Source organism: Xiphophorus maculatus, chromosome 6, assembly GCF_002775205.1.
Source record: "Xiphophorus maculatus strain JP 163 A chromosome 6, X_maculatus-5.0-male, whole genome shotgun sequence".
NCBI classification, from domain to species: Eukaryota; Metazoa; Chordata; class Actinopteri; order Cyprinodontiformes; family Poeciliidae; genus Xiphophorus; species Xiphophorus maculatus.
In genome coordinates, this window is record NC_036448.1 from 20,115,104 (window position 1) to 20,136,224 (window position 21,121).

The 21,121-nt window shown below is 39.0% G+C and overlaps 2 protein-coding genes across 2 annotated transcripts; one reads left to right on the forward strand and one right to left on the reverse strand.

Moving 5' to 3' along the window:
* Positions 1-12,229: 12,229 nt before the first annotated feature.
* LOC102233231 (complement C1q-like protein 3) lies at positions 12,230-15,998 on the forward strand. The gene is made up of 2 exons (XM_005800000.2): positions 12,230-13,200; positions 13,577-15,998. Exons 1-2 carry the CDS (start codon positions 12,580-12,582, stop codon positions 13,754-13,756), a joined length of 801 nt encoding a protein of 266 aa, XP_005800057.1. The 5' UTR covers positions 12,230-12,579; the 3' UTR covers positions 13,757-15,998.
* A 74-nt stretch (positions 15,999-16,072) lies between these two features.
* Positions 16,073-21,008, reverse strand: pter (phosphotriesterase related). Its single transcript, XM_005815322.2, has 5 exons — positions 20,921-21,008; positions 19,681-20,137; positions 18,958-19,223; positions 17,958-18,098; positions 16,073-16,469 (listed from the first exon to the last, which is right to left on the reverse strand). Exons 2-5 carry the CDS (start codon positions 20,110-20,112, stop codon positions 16,259-16,261), a joined length of 1,050 nt encoding a protein of 349 aa, XP_005815379.1. The 5' UTR covers positions 20,113-20,137; positions 20,921-21,008; the 3' UTR covers positions 16,073-16,258.
* Between the last annotated feature and the right edge of the window lie 113 nt (positions 21,009-21,121).

The window sequence follows — 21,121 nt, forward strand, 5'->3', positions numbered from 1 at the left end:
AACATTTGAACCATTTGTTAAATTTTGGAGGGGCGTGAATAATTTGTTATTGTATGTGTGTAATCAAACAAAATTAGCATCCACGTAAATATCTTAAAACTCACTAGGTACATTTTGTCTTAATTTCAGAGCAGTTGCAAAATAAAAACTATCTGGAGCAAAAGAAAAACAAACATGGCAATAAATTAATAAAGGGTTTTGAATTCATATAGCTCACCACTGAGTAATAATTAGTCATTTGTTGCAAACTACTTTCTCTTAGTGTACTGTTTGTATGAACTTTCTGAAGAGTCCAGATTTAGAAAATAAAAAATTAAATTTGTAGTCACTAATAAAACAAATAATTTCACAGATCTCATTTTGTGATGCTAACGTAACATTATTAAACCGAATAAACCATTTGTTGTGTTTGGGTGGATATTTTGACATCATTTTAACCAGAATAAGGTTCAGATGGTGAGATGTCGGCACACTTCACAAACTATCAGCTCTAATAATGTGCAGTTAGCTCAACAGGCTTCCCTTGCAAAAACCACAGCAGCTTTTATTGTCTGCGTACTTGATCTGTCGCCTCTTATAATGCCTAGTGTGCAATATGAGAACAAGCAGCGATGATGGATGTTACTTCAGGTGGCGTGTGGGGGTGTGCGTGCGTGTGTGTGCGTGTGTGTGTGTATGAGGCAGACAGAGGCTGAAGGATGATGCAGAGTGAGTGTTAAAAGTGAGCCCTGTAGTTTGAAGGGATTTTCTGCTCCTTCCTCTCCACTCCACAGTGGCTGTCAGCTTTAATTATCTTTGACAAAGGGCTTTCTGAATCCTAATTATCCTGAGCTTTGTCTTTCCTGGAGCCCTTCAACGTTAACTCGAGCTGCTTGACGCATTCACTCGTTCCACTCCTCTTCACCCCAAATTAATTGGCCGCGTTTGCAGTTTTTCCTCCTGTCTCCTGACATCTTTTGGGAATCAAAGGTCATCATTATTTCGGGTGAGGATGTCGGGCGACAACGAGACAGCTATGCATCAGACATCAGCGCTGTCATGTGGCTTTCCTGGTTATGACAGTGACCAGTCAGGCCACAGTCTCATATGTGGAGAGTCGTTTAGCCGGCCGTGATCGCTTGCTGAAGCCTGCTGATGTTTGAGGAATTGTATTCATAATGTTTTCATTACTTTATTCTGTAATTGTGAAAGGTGCTCATAAAAGTGATCTTGTCAAGCACTCACTTTTATTGAATTTGAGAAATTATTACATAGACGTTATGGTGCTTTACTAAAAAGCTCTTCCGTGTGCTATTTTAGGATTTTATGTGATTGTTCAACACAAAATATCCCATATTTGTGAAGTTGAAAGAAAATGATTAGTGGTTTTCAATGTTTATTTTTAATAAATAAAATCCAAAAAGTGAAGTGTACATTTTAATTTTTATTCCCTCCTGATAGGATCATGATGCTGTCACCACCAGCTTTCACAGTGGACAGGGTGTGCAGAGGATGATGTGTCTTATGTCATTCTTCTTGCCCGTCTTCTGTTAAGATCATGTTTGAAGAGTGTATAAGAATTTGTTCAGGTTACACCTACGCTGTGGGACTCTGCAGCTCCTCCAGAGAAACTATGGGCCTCTTGGGTGCTTCTCTTATTAATGCTCACTTTGACCAGCCTACATTGTCTTTCCTGGTCTTATGATGCCATCTGTTCATTAAATGTTATTAATTTAAATTAAATCATTTTGTCTAAGTAAACAAAATCCCCAAAACTTTTAGTTTTGAGTGCGCTTCTCTGGGCTTGTATAAGCAGCCGATATCTTAGCTGCATTAAGCAGCTTTCTCATCAGAAAGTTGAGCTGATTGGAAACAAGTTTAAAGTATATTTCAACCATCTTCCTTATTGTTAATTATTCCAGATGCTTGTAAAATGGTAAAACTTCAACAATAAAGTCAGGTCAAAGTTCATTCTTTAGAGATTGGATAGGTAGCCAAAGCAGTCGAGTAATGCTGAAATTTCAGGCAAAGCATCTATACTGTGGCAGCGTTTCCCACTCGGTTGAAGCGGCATAGAAATAAATGTTTTTGTTCTGCAGAATTGTCCACTGACTGCATTTATATGAAGACAAGTCTTTGTCTTGGTGAACCTGTGACTCTTGCGGGTCTCCTTTTTGAAAATAACAATTAATCCTGGATGATTTAGAGTCTGGATAGTATCATAAGCATTCATATCCAATTTAAATAAAAATATATATTTACATATACAGAAAGAAAATTACGTACCACAATTTTACCTTCTTTTTTTTTGTATCTTTCAAATTGACAAAAACTAATTTTCAAAATAGGATATTTCTGCTTGCTTGCTGCAGTTAAACTGTGTTGAAACAGGAGGGGGTTCATTTAACTAAGACAGACAAACCATCAACATTCCCAATCAGCAACTCTATTGTCTGCTTAAAATAAGTTAGGTTGCTAAAAAGTTGAAGCTTAAGGTTAATTTTATTTTTCAGCACCCAAGCACACATCCAAACCAACAAAATAATTACATCACGAGAGAAGAATGAACGTTGTGGACGCAGTTCTGACCAGTCTGCAAAACTAAACCTGACGTTAAATCTGTGAGGTCACTTTGAAGAGGGCTGTCAACGCAAGATGTCCGAAGCATCTGTCAGTTCTGGGGAACCTTTGTAGGGCAGAGCGGGCCGATATTGTCTAGTCAAGCTGTGGGATCCTGAGAGATTCCAACCAAAGAAAGAAGACTGAATCCCAGAATTTAGATCCAAAAGGGTTTGAAAATGAATTAGTTTAAAAGTCTGGGTCAAAAGTTACCACTGTGTCATTGCAACCTTTAGAACCTTTTACCTTTAAACGGGTTGATAGACTTTTGACTGTCATATGTGGAAAAAGTTGAAATAATTTACAGCCTTCTTATTTTTTACTTCACAAAATCCAGGCATTTTAACAAGGGGGTAAACACATTTGGGAATCACTTTATATAACAGAGCAGATCAGCAAACAGAAAAATATTTTATATATGAAATCCAATATTGGTGCTCACAAAATGCACTCTTCACATGTGAATTCACCTAAAATGTGTTTTTGAGACATGATAACATGAAGTCAGATCAGAAAGAGCCTGGCAGCAGCTTAATATATAAAAAAATATATGTTTTGATGTTAATTCAAATTAAATGTTAAAAGCTTTCCTAATAATTTTTAATTCTTGTAAATGTGCATTACAATGTAAATATAATCAAAATGCTTACATTCCAGCCAGAATTTTAAAGATATTTCTAAAGATTTTCATCTAAGGATGTATTTAGTTTACATTCAACCTCTTTAAATGTAGGATAAAATATTTCTCCAAAAAGGTGTGGTGAAAAGGTTTTTGTGTCCCCTCCCCACATCCCACTAAACTGAAGTTTTGTTTTCATCTTCTTTTCTTGTTAAAACAAGCAAATCATTTAGTCCGTATTCATCTGTTTAATTAATGAGCATAGAACCAGATTTCAAAGAATCAAATTAAATCTTATTATAGCACAAGGGCTCATCATGGGTTCTTAATATTCTTTTTTATTGTTAATTAGAACTGAGATTAAAGGTCGCAATAACCTTGTTTTTTTAATCCTCTTTTTTTTTTTTACCTGTCTGAGAAAAGTAAAGGCACTCTGCTCCACTTTCACGTGACACAGTCGAGTCAGTAAATAGAGAAACAGGGACGGATTTGTTTAAGAAGAGAGAGAGAAAAAAAAAGCCTCTTAAAAGAAAACAGTGAGAGGGGTGGGGTGATGATACAGAGATTGGGTGATAAATCTTGTTCTGATCAGGTTTCTGTGGTGCTCTCACACCTCAGTCTCTTTCATGGGGTAATTAATCAATCCCAGACTGAGGCCATTGATCGGCCTCTCGTGGCCCTCGCTATGTTTACACTCCTCGATTGTGTTTGCCACTAAGCCCCTCGATGCCGTTCAATCTCATCGGCAGAAAATGTGACACTCCACCCTCTTATGCCATCAGCAAAACAAAGCATCGATTGACATCTCGATGAAAATCAATCTACTTATATATTTTTTGTTGTTGCATGGAGAGGGTGGGATTTGGTTTTGCCATAATCCTCTGCTGTAATCCCGTCCTCCAGGTGTCAATGCACAAAGTTTTACTCTGAGCAATCATAACAATCCAGGAATAAACAGTGGAGACGTCTGCATACAGATATGGATGGAGGAATGCAATGTGTTTACCTACAAATAGTGGAACTTAATTTGCTTTATCTTTTAAAATGTCGTCCTCTTGCTGAAATATTTGTTTTAAAATGTTTATAAAATCTTGAGAATTCAGATAAACTGCATCAAAATTAAAATACTCCTCTTTGCTTCAAATGCTCAAACCAACAGCTTTGATTTTGCTGTAAGCTCTGAATTATTTATTATTGTGAAGTCTTGACATTTTCTCTCTTTTTTTCCCCTCCTCTCTGGATAGAAACGTTTTGTATGACTTCCTATATTACTCCTCAGCGTTTCACAGGCTGCAGCTCGTGATTCAGTGTCTTATTCAAAGATGTGAGCAATGACATGTTTGGCTGTGAGCTCCTGCTGGAGGACAGGAGGACGCAGAGAAACAGCCAGACGTGAACACTGAATTAGTAATATGAGGCAGCGCTAGAGTCACTGATCTCAAGTCATAAGATATTTGCAGAAGTTCCTTTGAATGGCTCTTGAACATTTTTGCTGTTTTCTTTTCAGGTTAAGATAAAGTAAATCACAGAAATATTTACACACATTAAATTTTTGTTACAGTTTTCAACCACAAGATGCAATATTTCTTATTGGGATTTTAAGTATTAGATGCGTATAGTGTAATACAGAAAGTGCATAAAAATCAAAAGTTGAAATATATGTCATGGATTGGGCCTGATACAATAACTTAGACCAGCATAAACTAGAACCGCCTTCCTTCGCTGTGACATCTGAGTCTTTTCAGATGTATTTCTAACAGACTTCTAGATGATGGAAACATGTGGACATCAATTATCAAGTCTTGCCTCTGAATATCAGTTCAATTTAGTTCTGAATTTTATCTAGGCCCTTCTAACAAACAAAGGTGCTTTGATTGAAACAGTTCAACTGTAACTCCAGCTGAATTTACAGGTTCACTAGAGTCACAGTTGAACTCTTCACTGTTCTTCTGATTGCTCCTCTCCTCGCCCAGCCTGTCACATACGGTGGATGGATCCGGGTTTCAGTTGAGCCATTCTGCTTCCATTGTTTAATAATGGATTAGAAATTGTAAGATGTCCTAGAATTAGGATATTGTTTTGTAATCTAACCGTTCTTTTTGCTTCTTCACAACTTTATCTTAGGGAGGTGTTATGTATTTGTCTTCATGATGCCGTTTGTTCACTAATGTTTCATAAAATAACTTCACAGGACATATGGAGTTATACTGAGATTAGACTATGCTCAGGCAAACTCTGATTATTAATTAGGCTACATGAAATCAAAGTTTGTGGTTTTACCGTGACAAAGTTCAAGAGGTCTGAGTAGTTATGCAATACTCTGTTGAGAGTTGTAGTTGCAAAAGTCGCTATAAGCTATGATGAAAGTAGAAGACCAAGACTCACCTCTGCTACAGAGGATGACTTCATTCAAGTTAACAACCTCAAAAATCCTTTCACATTAGACTCACATGGTATACACAAACATTTCAGCATAAGCTACTTGATTCAGGCTCTTATTATCAAACTAATACAAAGAAAACAATTAAAACTCTAATGGGAGAACTCTAAGAACTACATAAAAAAGGAAGTGTTCAATCAATTTCTGATGGTTACCAAACTGATGTAATTGGCTGACGTTTTAGGGGCCAAAGGTCAGTCCAAATTGAACTGGACCTCCAATACCTGCTCAGAAATGCTTTGCATCATAACAACCAAGTGAGTATTTGACAGATTAGCATAATGTTCCAACTGATCAGTGTTAATCTGACACGTTGGGAAGGCAAAGAAATTATCCAGGTTTAACTGATTCTCTGCATCTCCATTATTTCTTAAAGGTTGCTGACAGCTTAATGTCAAAAACTGCATTGGACCACCTCTATGCATTTGGCTGACTCATCCATCTCACTTCACAGTTTGCACCATCTGGCTCTCACACTCCTCTGACCTAAACACAGCTGGTAATTTCGTTGTGTTACTCTCTTATCCTTTTTACACATCAAGCTAATAAAAACTAGACTGGTCTCACAGTTCATTTATCAGACTGTTAAGCCGAAGTAATTCATTGAAATTCACTCACGCATAAATGTCATGACTGTGGATTTTGATTTTTTTTTTTTTTTTGAAGGGGATGATTTTACAACATGCATTTTTTATAGACAAAAATTGGAAACACAAGATTAAATTTATTGTGAAATTTCTCTAAGACAGACATAACAATAATTTATGCTGACTTATTTGGTTAAATGTCCTCTAACATTTTGAACCTCAACTACAGACTTGGTAAAAAATCAACAGGTTCCTGGTTGAAATCTGGCTGCATTTCTTTTGGAAAAACAGGAAGAATTCACTTTAATTAGATGGATTTTTTGTGCAGACTTCGTTTTTAAGCATAGTCCATGCCTTTTCAATGCACTTGAAGTCTGCAGTTTCTTCTCTGATGTTGCCGATTTCATCCACAAACCTGCCTCTCTCTGGAGGCAGGTTTTTATTCTCTGTTTTTTTAAACCATTCTTTGTAAACCAGAGAGTTGGTTGAGCATGAAAATCCCAGCAGCTTCCGAAACACTCAAATCAGCCCACCTGGCACCAACAGCACCACGTTTAAACTCTTTCCAATAAACTTTCCTTCCCATTCTGATGGCCGGCTTAAACTTCAGCAAGTCGTCTTCAGCAATCTTGATGCCTTGGTGCACAAAGTTGCTGGTATGTGATTGGCTGAGCCACTGTTTTTGTTCACAACTGAACAGCTGTGCCTAACATAAGTAGCTAGTGAGTGTGTATACATATATATTTTAACTATATATATGATTTGGATCCTGTAAAGTTTCAAGCGAATGTATATAAAGTCAAAAACGTTTTTAAAAACCCTACAGTTCCAAATCTATTTTGGGATATTCTTCTGGGCGGTTATAACTCATCTAATCTGAATTGATTATTTCCTAAGTCCACACAAGGACACCCCTCCAGTGTTGGTAATTGAAATATGAAAAGACTCAGTGACACAAGGACGTGCACCCAAATTGTTAGCTGGTCTGCTGGAATTAAATAATGAAATCAAATAACACAATCACACCTTGATTTCTGCTTGAATGTCCCACCAAGGACAACTGTGATTGCTTCTCCATCTAAAAACACGGGGCAGGAGCAGCTTTGAGTGGGTGGTGTGGAAACGCATGCTGTTGCCACCCCCTGCTGTGCTCAACGGCTGAGTCCAGCCTTCTCTTGCTTTTTCAGTGGAGACAAAAAAAGAAATAAACAGTCAGATTCAGAAAGAGCAGAATGAGAAAAATACTGAGGTGGAGCACACATGGTGTTGTTATCGGTTGATAAACACTTGGGTCACATAATGTTTCTGTTCATACTCCCGGCTGCTAATGAGAGGTCCATTCACTTTCCTTCCCATTCACCACTTCAGCTCCTTGACAAACCTGTCTCAGCTTTGATTGTCATAACCACATTTGAACTGCGCTTAGCCAATCTGACCAGGCTACATTAAGGTCATACATATTTCATGCCCTATCCCACTTATCTGACAAAGCTTTTTCTTTTTTTCTTCTTTTTTCCTCGCAAACCAAAATCACACCTCATATTTTATTAGGCTCTCGTAGAGCTTTTGCTCCGTGGTCAGATGGGCTGTATGTTTTATTCATGTCCTCTGAACATCTGCTTGTCTGGGTGTCAGAAAAATCATCAGACTCCCAGTGGACTCCTGCCTGACTGGTTGTAAATGAACTCTGAAGCTGAGACTCAAAACAACCTGTCAGGGCTCTCCACCACCAGAGGAAACTCTGGGCACAGTGAGCCGTGTAACGAAGATCCTGCACTGGACAGAAGTGATGGAAATGAGCTGCGCACAAGCAGCAAGTCAGTCCTTTTTCAGCTTAAATGCAATATTTAGGATCTGATTCAGTTGTATGAAAGTGCAAAAAAGCATCTATCACAAGTTGATTTTGTTTGCCTTCCCACAGCTTTTGGTGAGTTTTGACACTGTTGTTCATGCTGGCTCCTGGTCGACAAGTCTCCCTGAGTCACTGGAGGTTTGTGCCAACTGGAGGGAAGGAGTCTGACCACTAACAAGTGCTCACTGACTCATAGCCGCCACAGTATGTCCTACTGTGTTTGTGCATGAGTGACTGTGCACCAGAGTTTTATATACTGTTCACTTATATACTTGTCTATGTATCACGCTTCCCACAGAAAATGTGTCCTTTTAGAAATGATAATGAGTCTTAGCTCACATGTGCTGCCCTTTAAACATGCAAACACCTGTAAGACACTTAAATCTAGACTGATACCATCATGACTAAACGCCAGTTAGTTGCGTCAAACCTAGAGGGCATATACAGTCGCTTGGAGAAGTATTTTCATAGCTTGAACTTTCTCACATTTTTCATAAGAACACCAGATGATTATTAATCAGATTTTATAACCAACACATAATACTGGATTATTGTTGAAGGGATAAGATACATGATTTTCAAAGGTTTTTACTAATAAAAAGCTGAATGTGAAGGTGTGCTATGCATTTCTGTTCAGCCCTTTTACTCTGATACCTCTAAATAAAATAAAACTCAAAACAATTATTTGCCATAGGAATTATTATCTGGATTGTCTCTAAAACCTTTCGTAAATCCTTCTGTGAACTAATGAGAGAGAAGAGGAACTTTTTGGAAGGTGTGTCCCCCATTACATCTGGCATAAATTAACAAAACGGTTAAAAAATGGTGGTGGTGGCTGTGTGATGGTTTGGATATGCTTTGTTGCTTCAGGACTTTGGAGACTTTCAGTAACTGAAACATGAACTCTGCTCTTTAGAAGAAAATCGCACAGGTGAACGTCCATCCATTAATTTGGGTTCTTAAGCTCAAGCTCACTTGGTTATGCAGGACAATGATGTGATCACAAGTCCACTTCTAAAGGGTTAGAAAAAGGGAAAGATTTTCTACCTGGTCCCAGACTGCACTTAAATTTAACTAAGAGGCTGTAGCCTAATCTTAAATGTGCTGTTAGTGTTCAAGAACACAACAATGGTTTAATTGAAACAATTCTGCAAAAAAGGGAAGGTCAAAATTCCTGCAGAGATGTAAAATACAGATGGGTAGTTGTTGCAAACACTTGAGGCGGTTATTACCAGCTACAATCAGTTATTAGCTTTAGGAGATAATTAGTTTTTCAAATAGGGCCAGATTTGTTTGGGTAGTTTTTTCCCCCCACTTAGTTAAAGAAATCCTCATTTGAAAAGCTGCTTTTGTATTTACTCAGGTTCTTTTAATCTGATATGAATATTTGTTTGACAATCTGAAGCATCTGTAAGAGGGTAAGTACTTTTTCACAACACTGTACAGTGATTCTGTGAATTATCCTTAGTTAGTTTTTCTCTGAATCCTGACCAAATCTATCATGACTTGGCCATCAAGTCGTTCTTATGTTGCAGATTGCTTTCTGTTTCAAAATGTTCACCCTCATCCAGATATACCAGCCCAATGCCAGAACCATTGGTTGTTTGTTCATATCTAACTAGTCACAAGGCTAGAGCTCAGTGGTGGAGCATTCTTGGAACGAACCCAATAACATCAACTGCCATTCAATAATAAGCTGAAAATTATATGTGACCTTGTTTCAGGGAAAAACTGAAATTGAATGTATACTTCTTTATACATTTATATACAATACTATACACTGCACACATAAGCAAAACTAATTAAAAATTCAACACTCTGACGTCCTTAAACCATGAATAGGGTCTCTGCAAAGTGTACACACAGCCTTTTATACATTACAATATTGGGTTATTGTGATGAAAAAAAAACCCAGTTACTTCTAAGTTGTTTATGCATATACCATTACATTTGTCCTGTTTAATTCAGCTGTAAAACAAGCTAATTTATTAGTGGAAAAAAAAAAGCTTTAATGAAGGCTAGGCCCTTAAAGTAAATACTCTTTTCAATTCAGTTTCAACTTTTAATTTTTCCTTGAGTTTATATCTGCTGTCAGTGATGGTGACTTGGATTAACCTGAATTAAACTTCAACTGTCCTAGTTGAATTTTCTTGATATTTGCTTATGTGCATCCAAAATCCAAACACATATTTTATAGAGAGGTTGCAAAGGATCAAACAAATCTTTTTTATAAGAAAGCATCAGTCAGGGGAAGAGTGCAAAGAAAAGTCCACGCCATATATTCGTATGGTACTTAATTTTTTTTTTCCAAGATGGATGAAATGATGCATAGCTTCAAACAGTGTGTTTTGGCTAGAAACCTTGACTTATCTGCCAGAAAGTTGAAGATGAAGAGGGATTTTATTTTTCATCATCACAGTGACTCCAAGGATGCATCCAGATTAACTAAAGAATGACTTCATGGGAAGAAAATTAAAGTTTTGACCACAGACTATTTCCTGCTGAGTGCTGCTCAAAGTTCAACATTTTGACTTTTGAGTGGAAACAGAATGCTCTTCTTTCTGTTTGTTGCATAATTATTGTTATTGGTAAAAGAGTGGGTGGAGTGCCAACATTGACATCAGTTTGTTCAAACCCTCTAAATAAATTACTCAAATTACAGTCTGAAATTTTCAAATTTTTTTATCTGTAACATTTCCTCCTTTTTCTTTTACTTTATAGCATTTTATTTTAGCCTGGGTTTTAAACCAGCAAAGCAGAATTGCATTGTAGATTAATCTCACAAAAAGGTCAAGCCATGACAATATCTATCAAAATATAAAACATCATATAAGATATGAAAATTAGAATAATCAAAATGGCACATGGTGTGGAAAATTTGTAACTCGGATCATAATTGAGGAGTTGAGAATATTTCCATCCATCCATCCATCCATCTTCTTCCGCTTATCCGAGGTCGGGTCGCGGGGGTAGCATCTAATAAATCAATAAATAAATTATAATAAATAAAATAATTTAAAAAAGTTAATATAAAAAAATCTAATAAAACAATAAGAATACTGCTTTTATATATTTTTAAAAAAATAGCTGAAATGTTTTTGTTTTGTGAAAACGGGTTTCTTCTTGCACTGTGATACACTGTTGTGCTTTCAGCTCCCCTGCAAAACTCTTTAAGAGAAGAGAACAAAAACCTAATGAGAAGCTGGATGAGATCAATCAGGATGGAGGGGAGAGTGCAGGGGTATGGCTCTAACTGCTTGATTCTCTTTACTGCGCAAACACATCTGATGACAGCCTAAAGTTTTAGCAGTGGCTCTATCTAGGTCTAAGTCAATTTAACAAAGACTTTTTTTCCCATATAGTTCTCAGAATTTAATTTCTGCCACAATCAGCGCTTCAGAAATGTGTGCATCACTGTCACCTTTACTTCCTATTTGAAATTCAGAGATGTTCATATTTAAAGCAAATATACAAAATGTACACATTCCTCTCAATGTGAGCTATAACCTGGAGTACTTTTTTATATAACCCCGTTTGCCTCCCTCACCCCCAGAAATCTGTGTGGAGAAATTGTGCTGAAAGGTTATAGGTCACAAAAAGGTGGAGCAAGTTATGAAATGATTTGTTCTGATCTCATTCCAAATACCTGTGGTTTATCAGATCTGGGCTACCATTTTTAAATAACAGCCACTGCTTGATGCTAATTAAGTTATTTTTGCCAGCTTTTTCTGTAAGTGGCCCAACACTGGTTTCATCAGTATATCTGTGGAGTCATCCTTCAACAACAGCTCCTACTGACTCCTCTCCTCCTTTCAGTGGCTCTATAGATTTTCTCCAAATGATAAATTGGACACAGGGAGCCACTGAGGTGTGACCTTTTGTCTAAAATGGACCTAATTAAGTTGAAGTTGTTTGGATAAGCCCTTACAACATATTGTAGGATGGAGCTTTGAAATAATCAATTGGAAAACTGATCCATATAAAATAAACCTCTCCTTTTACTCCACAGACAAAAAAACAAAACAACTTTTTTTATTTTCAAAGTTTGAAGTTGCATCAGTGTTTGTATGTTGTTCATCCTCTCCCATTTGATTGAAGAAACGCACTGACTCTTTCCCATCCATCACTTCCACCCCTCCCCTCACTCTTCAATTCCAGAAAGGAGTAGCGCTTCATTTTGAGCCCATTTTCTCTGTGTTGCTCCGCGCTATAAGCTGAAACTTGCAGAAAGCTGCAGTCTTCATGTCCTCGTCTCCCCTGAAAGTCTTCTGAAGAAGGTGGAGATGAGCCGGCTGGATCGATCCTCCAAGGCGTAAAAGTTTTGGATGGTTACTTTTGCGCAGCGGTTTAAAGACTTTTCCACCTCCAGAGGTTGCGGTGCAATTCAAGAACGGGTCCGATTCTTTCTTCTGCAAATATATCGCCCGCAAGCAGGCTGGAAGACCATCAAATTGGAAGAACGCCGCGAATACGCAGGGCGCAGATGATCGCAACTGGTGTTTGCGGCGTGGCGCTGGTTCTGGTGCTGGTGGTGCTGATTCCGGTCATGGTGAACTCTGCCGGAACTCCTGCCCGCTATGAGATGCTCGGATCTTGTCAGATGGTGTGCGATTCCCATGGGACCGCGACGGCAGCCACGGCGAAAGCGACCCACCCGAACAAAGACAACCGCCTGGTGCAGTCGCTGCCGACATTCATCCAGGGGCCCCAGGGAGAGCCGGGGCGCGTCGGGAGGATGGGCCCCAGGGGTCCGGTTGGTGAGCCGGGGCCACCAGGACCGACGGGTCCACCCGGAGAGAGAGGAGCACCTGGCCCACCAGGTCCACCTGGGCTACCAGGAGCGAATGGACCAACCGGTGCCATCAGCGCAGCCACTTACAACACGGTGCCAAAGATAGCGTTTTACGCCGGGCTGAAGAAGCAGCATGAGGGCTATGAAGTTTTAAAATTTGACGACGTGGTCACAAATCTCGGCAACCACTACGACCCATCAACCGGGAAATTCACCTGTTCCATACCAGGAATTTACTTTTTCGTTTACCATGTGCTGATGCGAGGCGGGGATGGAACAAGCATGTGGGCTGACCTCTGCAAAAACAACCAGGTAGGATTGAAACCAGGGTTTGATTATTTTTACCTGAACGGATCTTGTACGTAAAAACACTTTAAAGTGAAACGCTGCGTTTTACGCACGAAAGCTACCCAAACAACTCGACGTAAAACAGAAACATTCCATTGTTGATCGCCCTGTCCATGGTTCTGATTACTGAGTGAAGTCTACTGAAGGGTCACCGGAACTTCACTTCAGCATAAAACGGCACAATTTATGCCTTTTGCGCCTTTACGCACAATATATCACCTGCTTTAAAAATCAAGGTGATGATAAATGTTCAAATAAATTGATAAACCATTTTAGTATTCATCAAAAATGTTGATGGTTCTGATTCTGAATCTAATCAGTAGAAATCTTCCCTTTTCAGGTGAGAGCTAGCGCCATCGCTCAGGACGCGGATCAAAACTACGACTATGCCAGCAACAGCGTCGTCCTCCACCTGGAACCCGGGGATGAGATTTACATCAAGCTGGACGGAGGGAAGGCGCACGGCGGCAACAACAACAAGTACAGCACCTTCTCCGGCTTCATGCTGTATGCTGACTGAAACAGGCTGGAGGAACTGGGTCCGACTCTCTACATATAAGCTTGCTTTCACAGCTCCTGCTCAGTCCACCCGGGATATCAGAGACAGAAAGAGCTCACCGTTTCTGTTGAACATCATTCCAAGAGATTTGCAGGAAGTCTCATGCAAAAAGAAACTCTACTTTGCAGCAGTGAGGAGCTGAGAGTGTAATAACTCCAGTTTTCATTTTGTACAGCAAAGTCAGGTTGATGTTTTGTTGCTTGTGCGCTCTCAATGAACTGATATAGGCTTTACAAATTAACTAACTGTAGCTGCTGTGGTAAATTGGAAGTTTCAAGTGTCTACATTTAGCACTTACTCACAGATGCTTATTATATATCCACATAACCACTACTCACTTCAGTGTTTGTCAATTTATGTGCTTTCCTCACCAAAAAGAAAAAAAAAGTCCAAGTCACTGCATTTTGGGCAAAGATGTTAAAAGTCGTGATGCATGTTTATAAGACGTTGACATTTTAACACTGTGCAGCATCTTATGATGTGATGTTTATGAAGCACAAGTATATTGGCAAAATGATCAGTGCAAGTCATTTTTCATGTGTGTGTGTCAAACATGGCATCTGGTTTGAGCAGCAGGGTGGCCTGTTTAGTCACCAAAACTGGACAGCAACACTGACATATCTTTTCTAAAACTCTGAAACGTTCACCAATCTGCTTACTGAACTTTATGCTTTCCCTGATCAGAAACATCAGTAAAAATGTAAAATGAAATCATCTGGCTTCCTTTGTAATGTCCTGACATGATTAATCCAACTTATGTATTCGTTCATGGTGCGCAGTCAGCTGTGGCGATCTCGCCATTGATCATGTGTTGAAGTCACCCTGTGAGGCCACCTGTTCCCAGATGAGGGAAGGACGCGTCCTTCATCTGGGCCGGCCCGCCAGCATTCTCCCACAGGCACACGGAGACACCCAATGAGGGGGCAACAGGACATCTCATCTAACACAGGCACACGGAGACGAGATTCGAGGAGCATACTGATTACAAGCAGACTCATTTATTCACCTGCCAGGAAGCATGTTCACAGAGATGTCTCAAATAGAGGAGGAGTGATGATATTTAAATTAAAAAAAGGTAATTACTGTAGCACCATATGTGTGAGCGCCTCTCCAGAGAATACAATCAGACCAATCAAACTGGCCAAAACAAACAAAAAGGCCCCTCCTTTATGAAATGACTAATAATCACAAATGCAAATCAAATAGTTTTAATTAGAGATGTACTGATCAAGTTTCCTATAGTCGATAGATTTGTGTTTTCATTTAGATCTGATTTGCCAATTTTGTCTGGCGTTTTTAATTTTTTTTTTACCATTATAGCCAACTGCGGTAGTAGGTTTGAATCAACTTTGCTGATTCCAATCTCTGGCTGATCGGTTGGTGCGTTGCTAATTTTCACCAACCAATCAGACCAAAACTAGAAAAGAAAAAGCACATGTAAATCACAAATATTGAGCAAAACTCCTTTGCAAAGTGACTAATTCATGATCAAAAGTGGAAAGAAAAATAAATTTTTTTCTTGTAGATAAGGCTTTTGATGACTAATACCAAGTTGGAGTTTTTGAGGTTTGACCAGGCAATTTCAGAACTGACCAATTAAGATAAAAAAAAATGTTATTCACTGTACTGGGAGGAGAAAATAACTGTTATTTTCTTCTCCATGCATAACACCACATGTCCCTAACATTTATCTGATTTTGATTAACATAATACATTAGCGTGTGAACGTGTGTGAATGATTGAATGTAGTGTGGAGCGTCTTGGGGTCCTCTGGACTTGATAAAACTCTATACAAGTACAGCCTATTTACCATTTACAATAGACTAGTGGATCAGTGCATTTCTAATTTGAATCAGTTGAGGAGGCCACAGGGGAAAAAGCACATGAAACAGAGTGGGGAATTATAAGTCTTGACAACAAAGTGAAAACTGTATCATCAAAAACACAAAGCAAATACTAAATAATACACCACAGTACTAATTAGCGGTGCCTCAATTACACTTTTTTTTTATCACTTCCATGCATCAAAAATCGTATCTGTTTTTGGTTAAAATCAATAAAGAAAGTGCATCTTGTTGGTTATTAAATATTAAAGACAACTGAGCTTTAATACATGTAATAAAAAGGAAAACTGAAGTCACATTCCTCAGTATTTGATCTGCCAACTACTGCTGGGAATCAGTCAAGGGAAAAAAAAAAAAAAAAAAAAAAAAAAAAAAAAATATATATATATATATATATATATATATATATATATATTTATTTATAGAAGTTCTTCATCTGAACAATCTGCAGCACAAAATTATGTTTACAAAACACAGAAAAAAATCACTAGCACTCTTTATGTTTAACCATTGTGGGTTAAACAAATGGTCGTAATGATCTCAAAATGTTCATTGTGTGATACTGAAAAAATAAAATCACAGCTCTGTCAAATCAGCTTCCATTATTCTTTTGTTTGTTTTATTTGAAGGTCAGCCAGCGTTTAGGGTTGTCGATTAGGATTTTGTCCACCTGGTGCTGAGTGATACCTCTAGTCAGCATCTTAGGCACGATGTTCTTGAGGATATGGGAGTAGCCGTGGCCGCCAAACTTGGTCAGACGGTTCTTGGTGTGGATGTCGTGGGCCATCAGTACCTTGTCCTCGTAGCCCTCCTTCACTAGAAAAGCCAAGCTGGAAACGCACCAGCAACAAGCATGTGAAAAACCAAAGAACAAAGTTTGCATATTGCAAACATAAAGACAGCTCCAATTCCAATGAAGTTGAGACATTGTTTAAAACGTAAATAAAACTGAATGCAATGATTAGAAACATATATTCAATTGCATTATCTTTAAAAAGACAAGATATGTAATTCACAAATTAATAAACTATTGTTTTTTTCACTTGGAATTTGACACCTGAAGCACATTCCAAAAACGCTGGGACTGTGGCAAGTTTACCGCTTCGTTACATCTCCTTTCATTTTAACAACACTCAAAAAGCATTTAGAAAATGAGAACACTAGAGCTGAAGATTTGCAGGTGGATTTCTTTCCTATTCTTGCTTGACGTAGAACTTGTAACACAACAGTCTAGCGTCTCTGCTGCAGTGTTTTGCAATTCATAATGCGCCACACATTTTCAACGGAAGACAAGTCTGAACTGCAGGCAGGCCAGTCTAGTAATCGTACTCTAACTATGAAGCTACACTTGTTATAACAGGCTTGACAATGAAATAAGCAGGAGTGTCCCTGAAAAAGATGCGGCTTATATGGCAGCATATGTTGCTACAAAAACTTTATACACCTTTCAGAATTAATGTTGCCTTCACAGATGTGCAGCACATCACCATGTCGTCACAGATGATGGCTTTTGAACTTTTAGCTGATATCAGTCCTTTTCCTTCTTAGCCTGGAGGAAACAATGTCCATGATTTCCACAAACAATCTCAAATGTGGACTCATCAGACCACAGAACACTTTTCCACTTCGCATCAGTTCATCACAGACGAGCTTGGAACCAGGGAAACAGGCAGCGTTTGTCAGTGCTATTGGCTTTTGAATGACTGTGGGTAATGAAATTCGTAAATTCCTCACAATAGTTAAAAAAATAGCTGAAAAAGTTTGTTTCTAAACTGTTGGACAATTTGCTCACACAGATGTTCTCAAAGTGGGGAATCTCACCCCATCCTTAATTATGAATGACTCAGTCTTTTGGAAATGTCATGAAACTCACCTGTTTCCAATTAACCTGTTCACCCAAAGAAGAATCCGAATAAGTGTATTTTCAGCATTCTCAACTTTTCCAATATTTTATTGCTCTTATCCCAACTTTTTGTAACGTGTTGGAGGCATCAAATTCAAAATTGAACATCTGCAAAAACAAGATAAAGTTTATCTGAACATTAACTATCTTAGTGAATTTAAATGACTAAAGGTTGAAAAGCATTTGCAAATTATAATATATTTTTTAAAAGTTTTACAAAATGTCCAAACTTCATTGGATTGGAATTGGGATGGTACATAAATCAGCTCATTGGCATACACGTCATATTTTAGTATAACATCATGACATAAACCAGATAATGCAGAATACTGCACTAAATTAGAAGTGTTTGAACAAAGAATGTTGGATCCCTTACAAAACAGGAAAAACTTTTGATTGACTTTTGATCACTCACGTTCTCACTCTCTGGCTGTCGCTGGGCATGTCCACTTTTAGGTTAAACGGGTAATTCAGCATTTCCGTTCCGAACAGGTCGTACTCCAGGTAACTCCCCATATTTGCAAACTCAAGCAGCTCTCCTTCATCAAATATAGTCCTGAATGAAAGAAGCGGAAATCTGACTCATTTAGCTTCTTCATGACGCGTGTTTTATGAGAATCTGAAAGAAATCGTTGAAATATCTCACACCAAACTTTTTCGAGGATCTAAGCGGTAACTAAGCAGTCTTTATTTAGATATTTATATTTGAAATTTGTAACACAGAAGCCATCATAATACTATGTTTTATTTACGTTAGTATCCGAGTTAAATGTTCAGCTTTATATTTCATTTCAGAAATGTGCAACTGAAAACTGCATGCATTGATGGTCAGATCTTTAAATATAGTTCTGATGAGTGTGCTTGTCATTAGTTTTGGATGTTTAATGATTAATTAGAACAGTTAGGTAATTCACAACTACAGTGGTTATAAAAAAACAAGAGTTTGATGTAAAAGTATTCATTTTCTCTTCATTCACACAGGATTTAAAAATGTACATACATTCACACTAATATTTGGATAACTGGCCCTTAGCAGACTATAGAAAAACCTCACAATTTGTGTAGCCATAAGAGATCTTTTCCCATAACTAAGCATGGAAATGGTTGATGGCCTATGTGATGATTCTTAAATGGATTTCCCAAGGCCTGACTTAAAACATTGTTGAAAATTTATAGCTGGGTCTTAAACTGAAGACCAACTGGTTCAAATCAGTGAATTCAAACTTGGGTGTACAGTTCTTGTTACGAGTTGAGTATGTCGCACAAACATTCACAACGAAAAAAGAAAAGTTCAAAGTATAACATGCTTTTAGTAGATTTTTCATGAGAGCAATGAAGGTAATATGGTAAGAAAGCTGGCCAGCAGATATGGCGGGATGCCCCTTTTCAGAATTTGGGTCTAATGAACTTCTCACCTGTCCAGGTGAGACATGACAGTTTTGCTAATGTCACCGCCGGCTTCCTGGAGAATCCGGATGATCTCAGCTGGAGCGGCTGGGTCCCTTCCAGGATGGATGATAACCGGGCAACCCAGCTGAGACTGAGCATGGGCCGTGGCTCTCAACACCTTCTTCTCGCTCTCCGTGATGGGCCAGCCGGTGCCGATCTCACCGATCACGCCGCATCGGATGTCTGTGCCATCAGTGCCGTGGAGCACCTCGCTGACGATGTTATCCGTGAGCTGACGGAAATGAGGAGCGAAAGATGGAAAACATCCCGATTTAGACAACCGACTGACAAGTTAGTGACATTTTCTGATATCTCTTCTTCTCTCCATGAACAGACATGAACTTGAGCAGCAGTTTTGAATATTAATACGCGTGCATGCACACTGTCAATGTGTCAATACAGAAAGACTGAACAGCCAGAGATCCATTCAAATCAATCCAAAGTTTCAGAGAAAATCTTTGCATATTAACACAAAGTGTTGAGTGAAGGTGTGATGGATGAAAACAACAACAACACAACAATATCAAGTAGCGGTCCTCCAAACTTATAATTGCAGCCCCTTTTTATCACATTTTGTCAGGTATGAATGCTTTTGATAGGCAGTCTAATTCGCCTTATTGCTATAGAAAACTGTACACACACACACAGTGAAAAGCTCATACTATCAGGTTTCATGAGATGGTACTCACCTTCTCCACACTCATTTTCTTGGTGGCCTCAGTGTGGGTGCAGTCTATATAGTACCCCGCCCCTGCAATGATGTGGACCCCGGTGTCCTTGGCCAGCTGTCGTAGGGCAGGCAAGTCCCGGTCGATGCCCGTCGTGGTGTTCTCCACTATCGTGCCCCCGCCGGCCTTCCTGTAGGCCAGCAGCTCATCCCGCAGGGCGCTTAGCTCCTGCGACAGGAACAAGTTCTCCCTGCAGCTGTACGGGTGCTGCCGGAGCCAGTGCATGTGCTGCATCTGGAACGGGTTTTCTGCCACGGCCTCGTCACCAGGCGGAGGTGCGGTGTAGCTGCACTCAAAGCTCATGACCAGGTGCTCGTGGGTCATGGTGCGGCCCAACTGGTCTGGATCCACAAGACCCAGGACGGTCTGGACCTTTCCACTTAATACTGACATGATGCTCCAATCCGAGGTCAAGTTACTTGGAAAAAACAAAACAAAACAACTAAGTAAATAGTTTTTTATTTTGGAAAATACTCACACCCCTTAAATTGTTTGGGGATTTTGGGAGACAGACCCAAACAAAGTAACCTGTAACTTCCTCCAAAGCAACCATGGGCCTCTGGCTGCTTCTCTGTGTAATGCTATCCTTGCCTGGTCAGTCAGTTTGGGGTGGTATGACTGTACGCCACATTATTCTAATTTGTTTGTATAAAAACATTAAAAAATGCATAATTTTTCTTCCACAATAACAACTATGTACGTGAACTTGGAGTGGCTCTATTACACAATATCCCCCCCCCCCACCAAAAAAAAAAACATTTAAGTCTGAGGCTGAACCGTCACAAGTCGTGACAAAGTTCAAAGAGCGTGAATACTTTCATAAGTCATTCATTGTACAACTGAGTAAAATCAAGATTAGCCCGTACAGCAGAACAAGAGGATATTTGTGTCTGTAAGCAGATATCGTGTTAAATCATTGACAAACCTTGTTATAATGCATGCACAAAGAAGGACCTTTGAACTACTAAATGCATATATTCAATTGTTATTTAAAACTCCATGCGTAACTCTTGAACCAACTTCGCAACTATAAACTCCCCCTGCAAGAAGCTGCTGAGGAACAAACTCAAAATACATTAGCGTCGTGAAACTTTTACCGAAAGAACATTGTGCAGTAGTTCGCAGTTCAAACACAGATGGGAAAACGTTTCTGAAATTAAATCTCTATATGTTAAAATGTCCAAACCCCCAGTATTCTAACCTTGTTTCTGTTCACCGTGCTCTTCTTCTACCACCAACCGAGCTCGGACAGCCGCTGCAGCAGATTAGCTCCAAAACACGTCGCGTCCAAGAGTAAATTATCGCGAGAGATTCCGAGACCGTAGTTCAGACAGCGCTTACTTTCAGGGTCTACATCAGTATGAGGAACAAGGAATTTGATTTCGGTTCAAAACAGAAACAT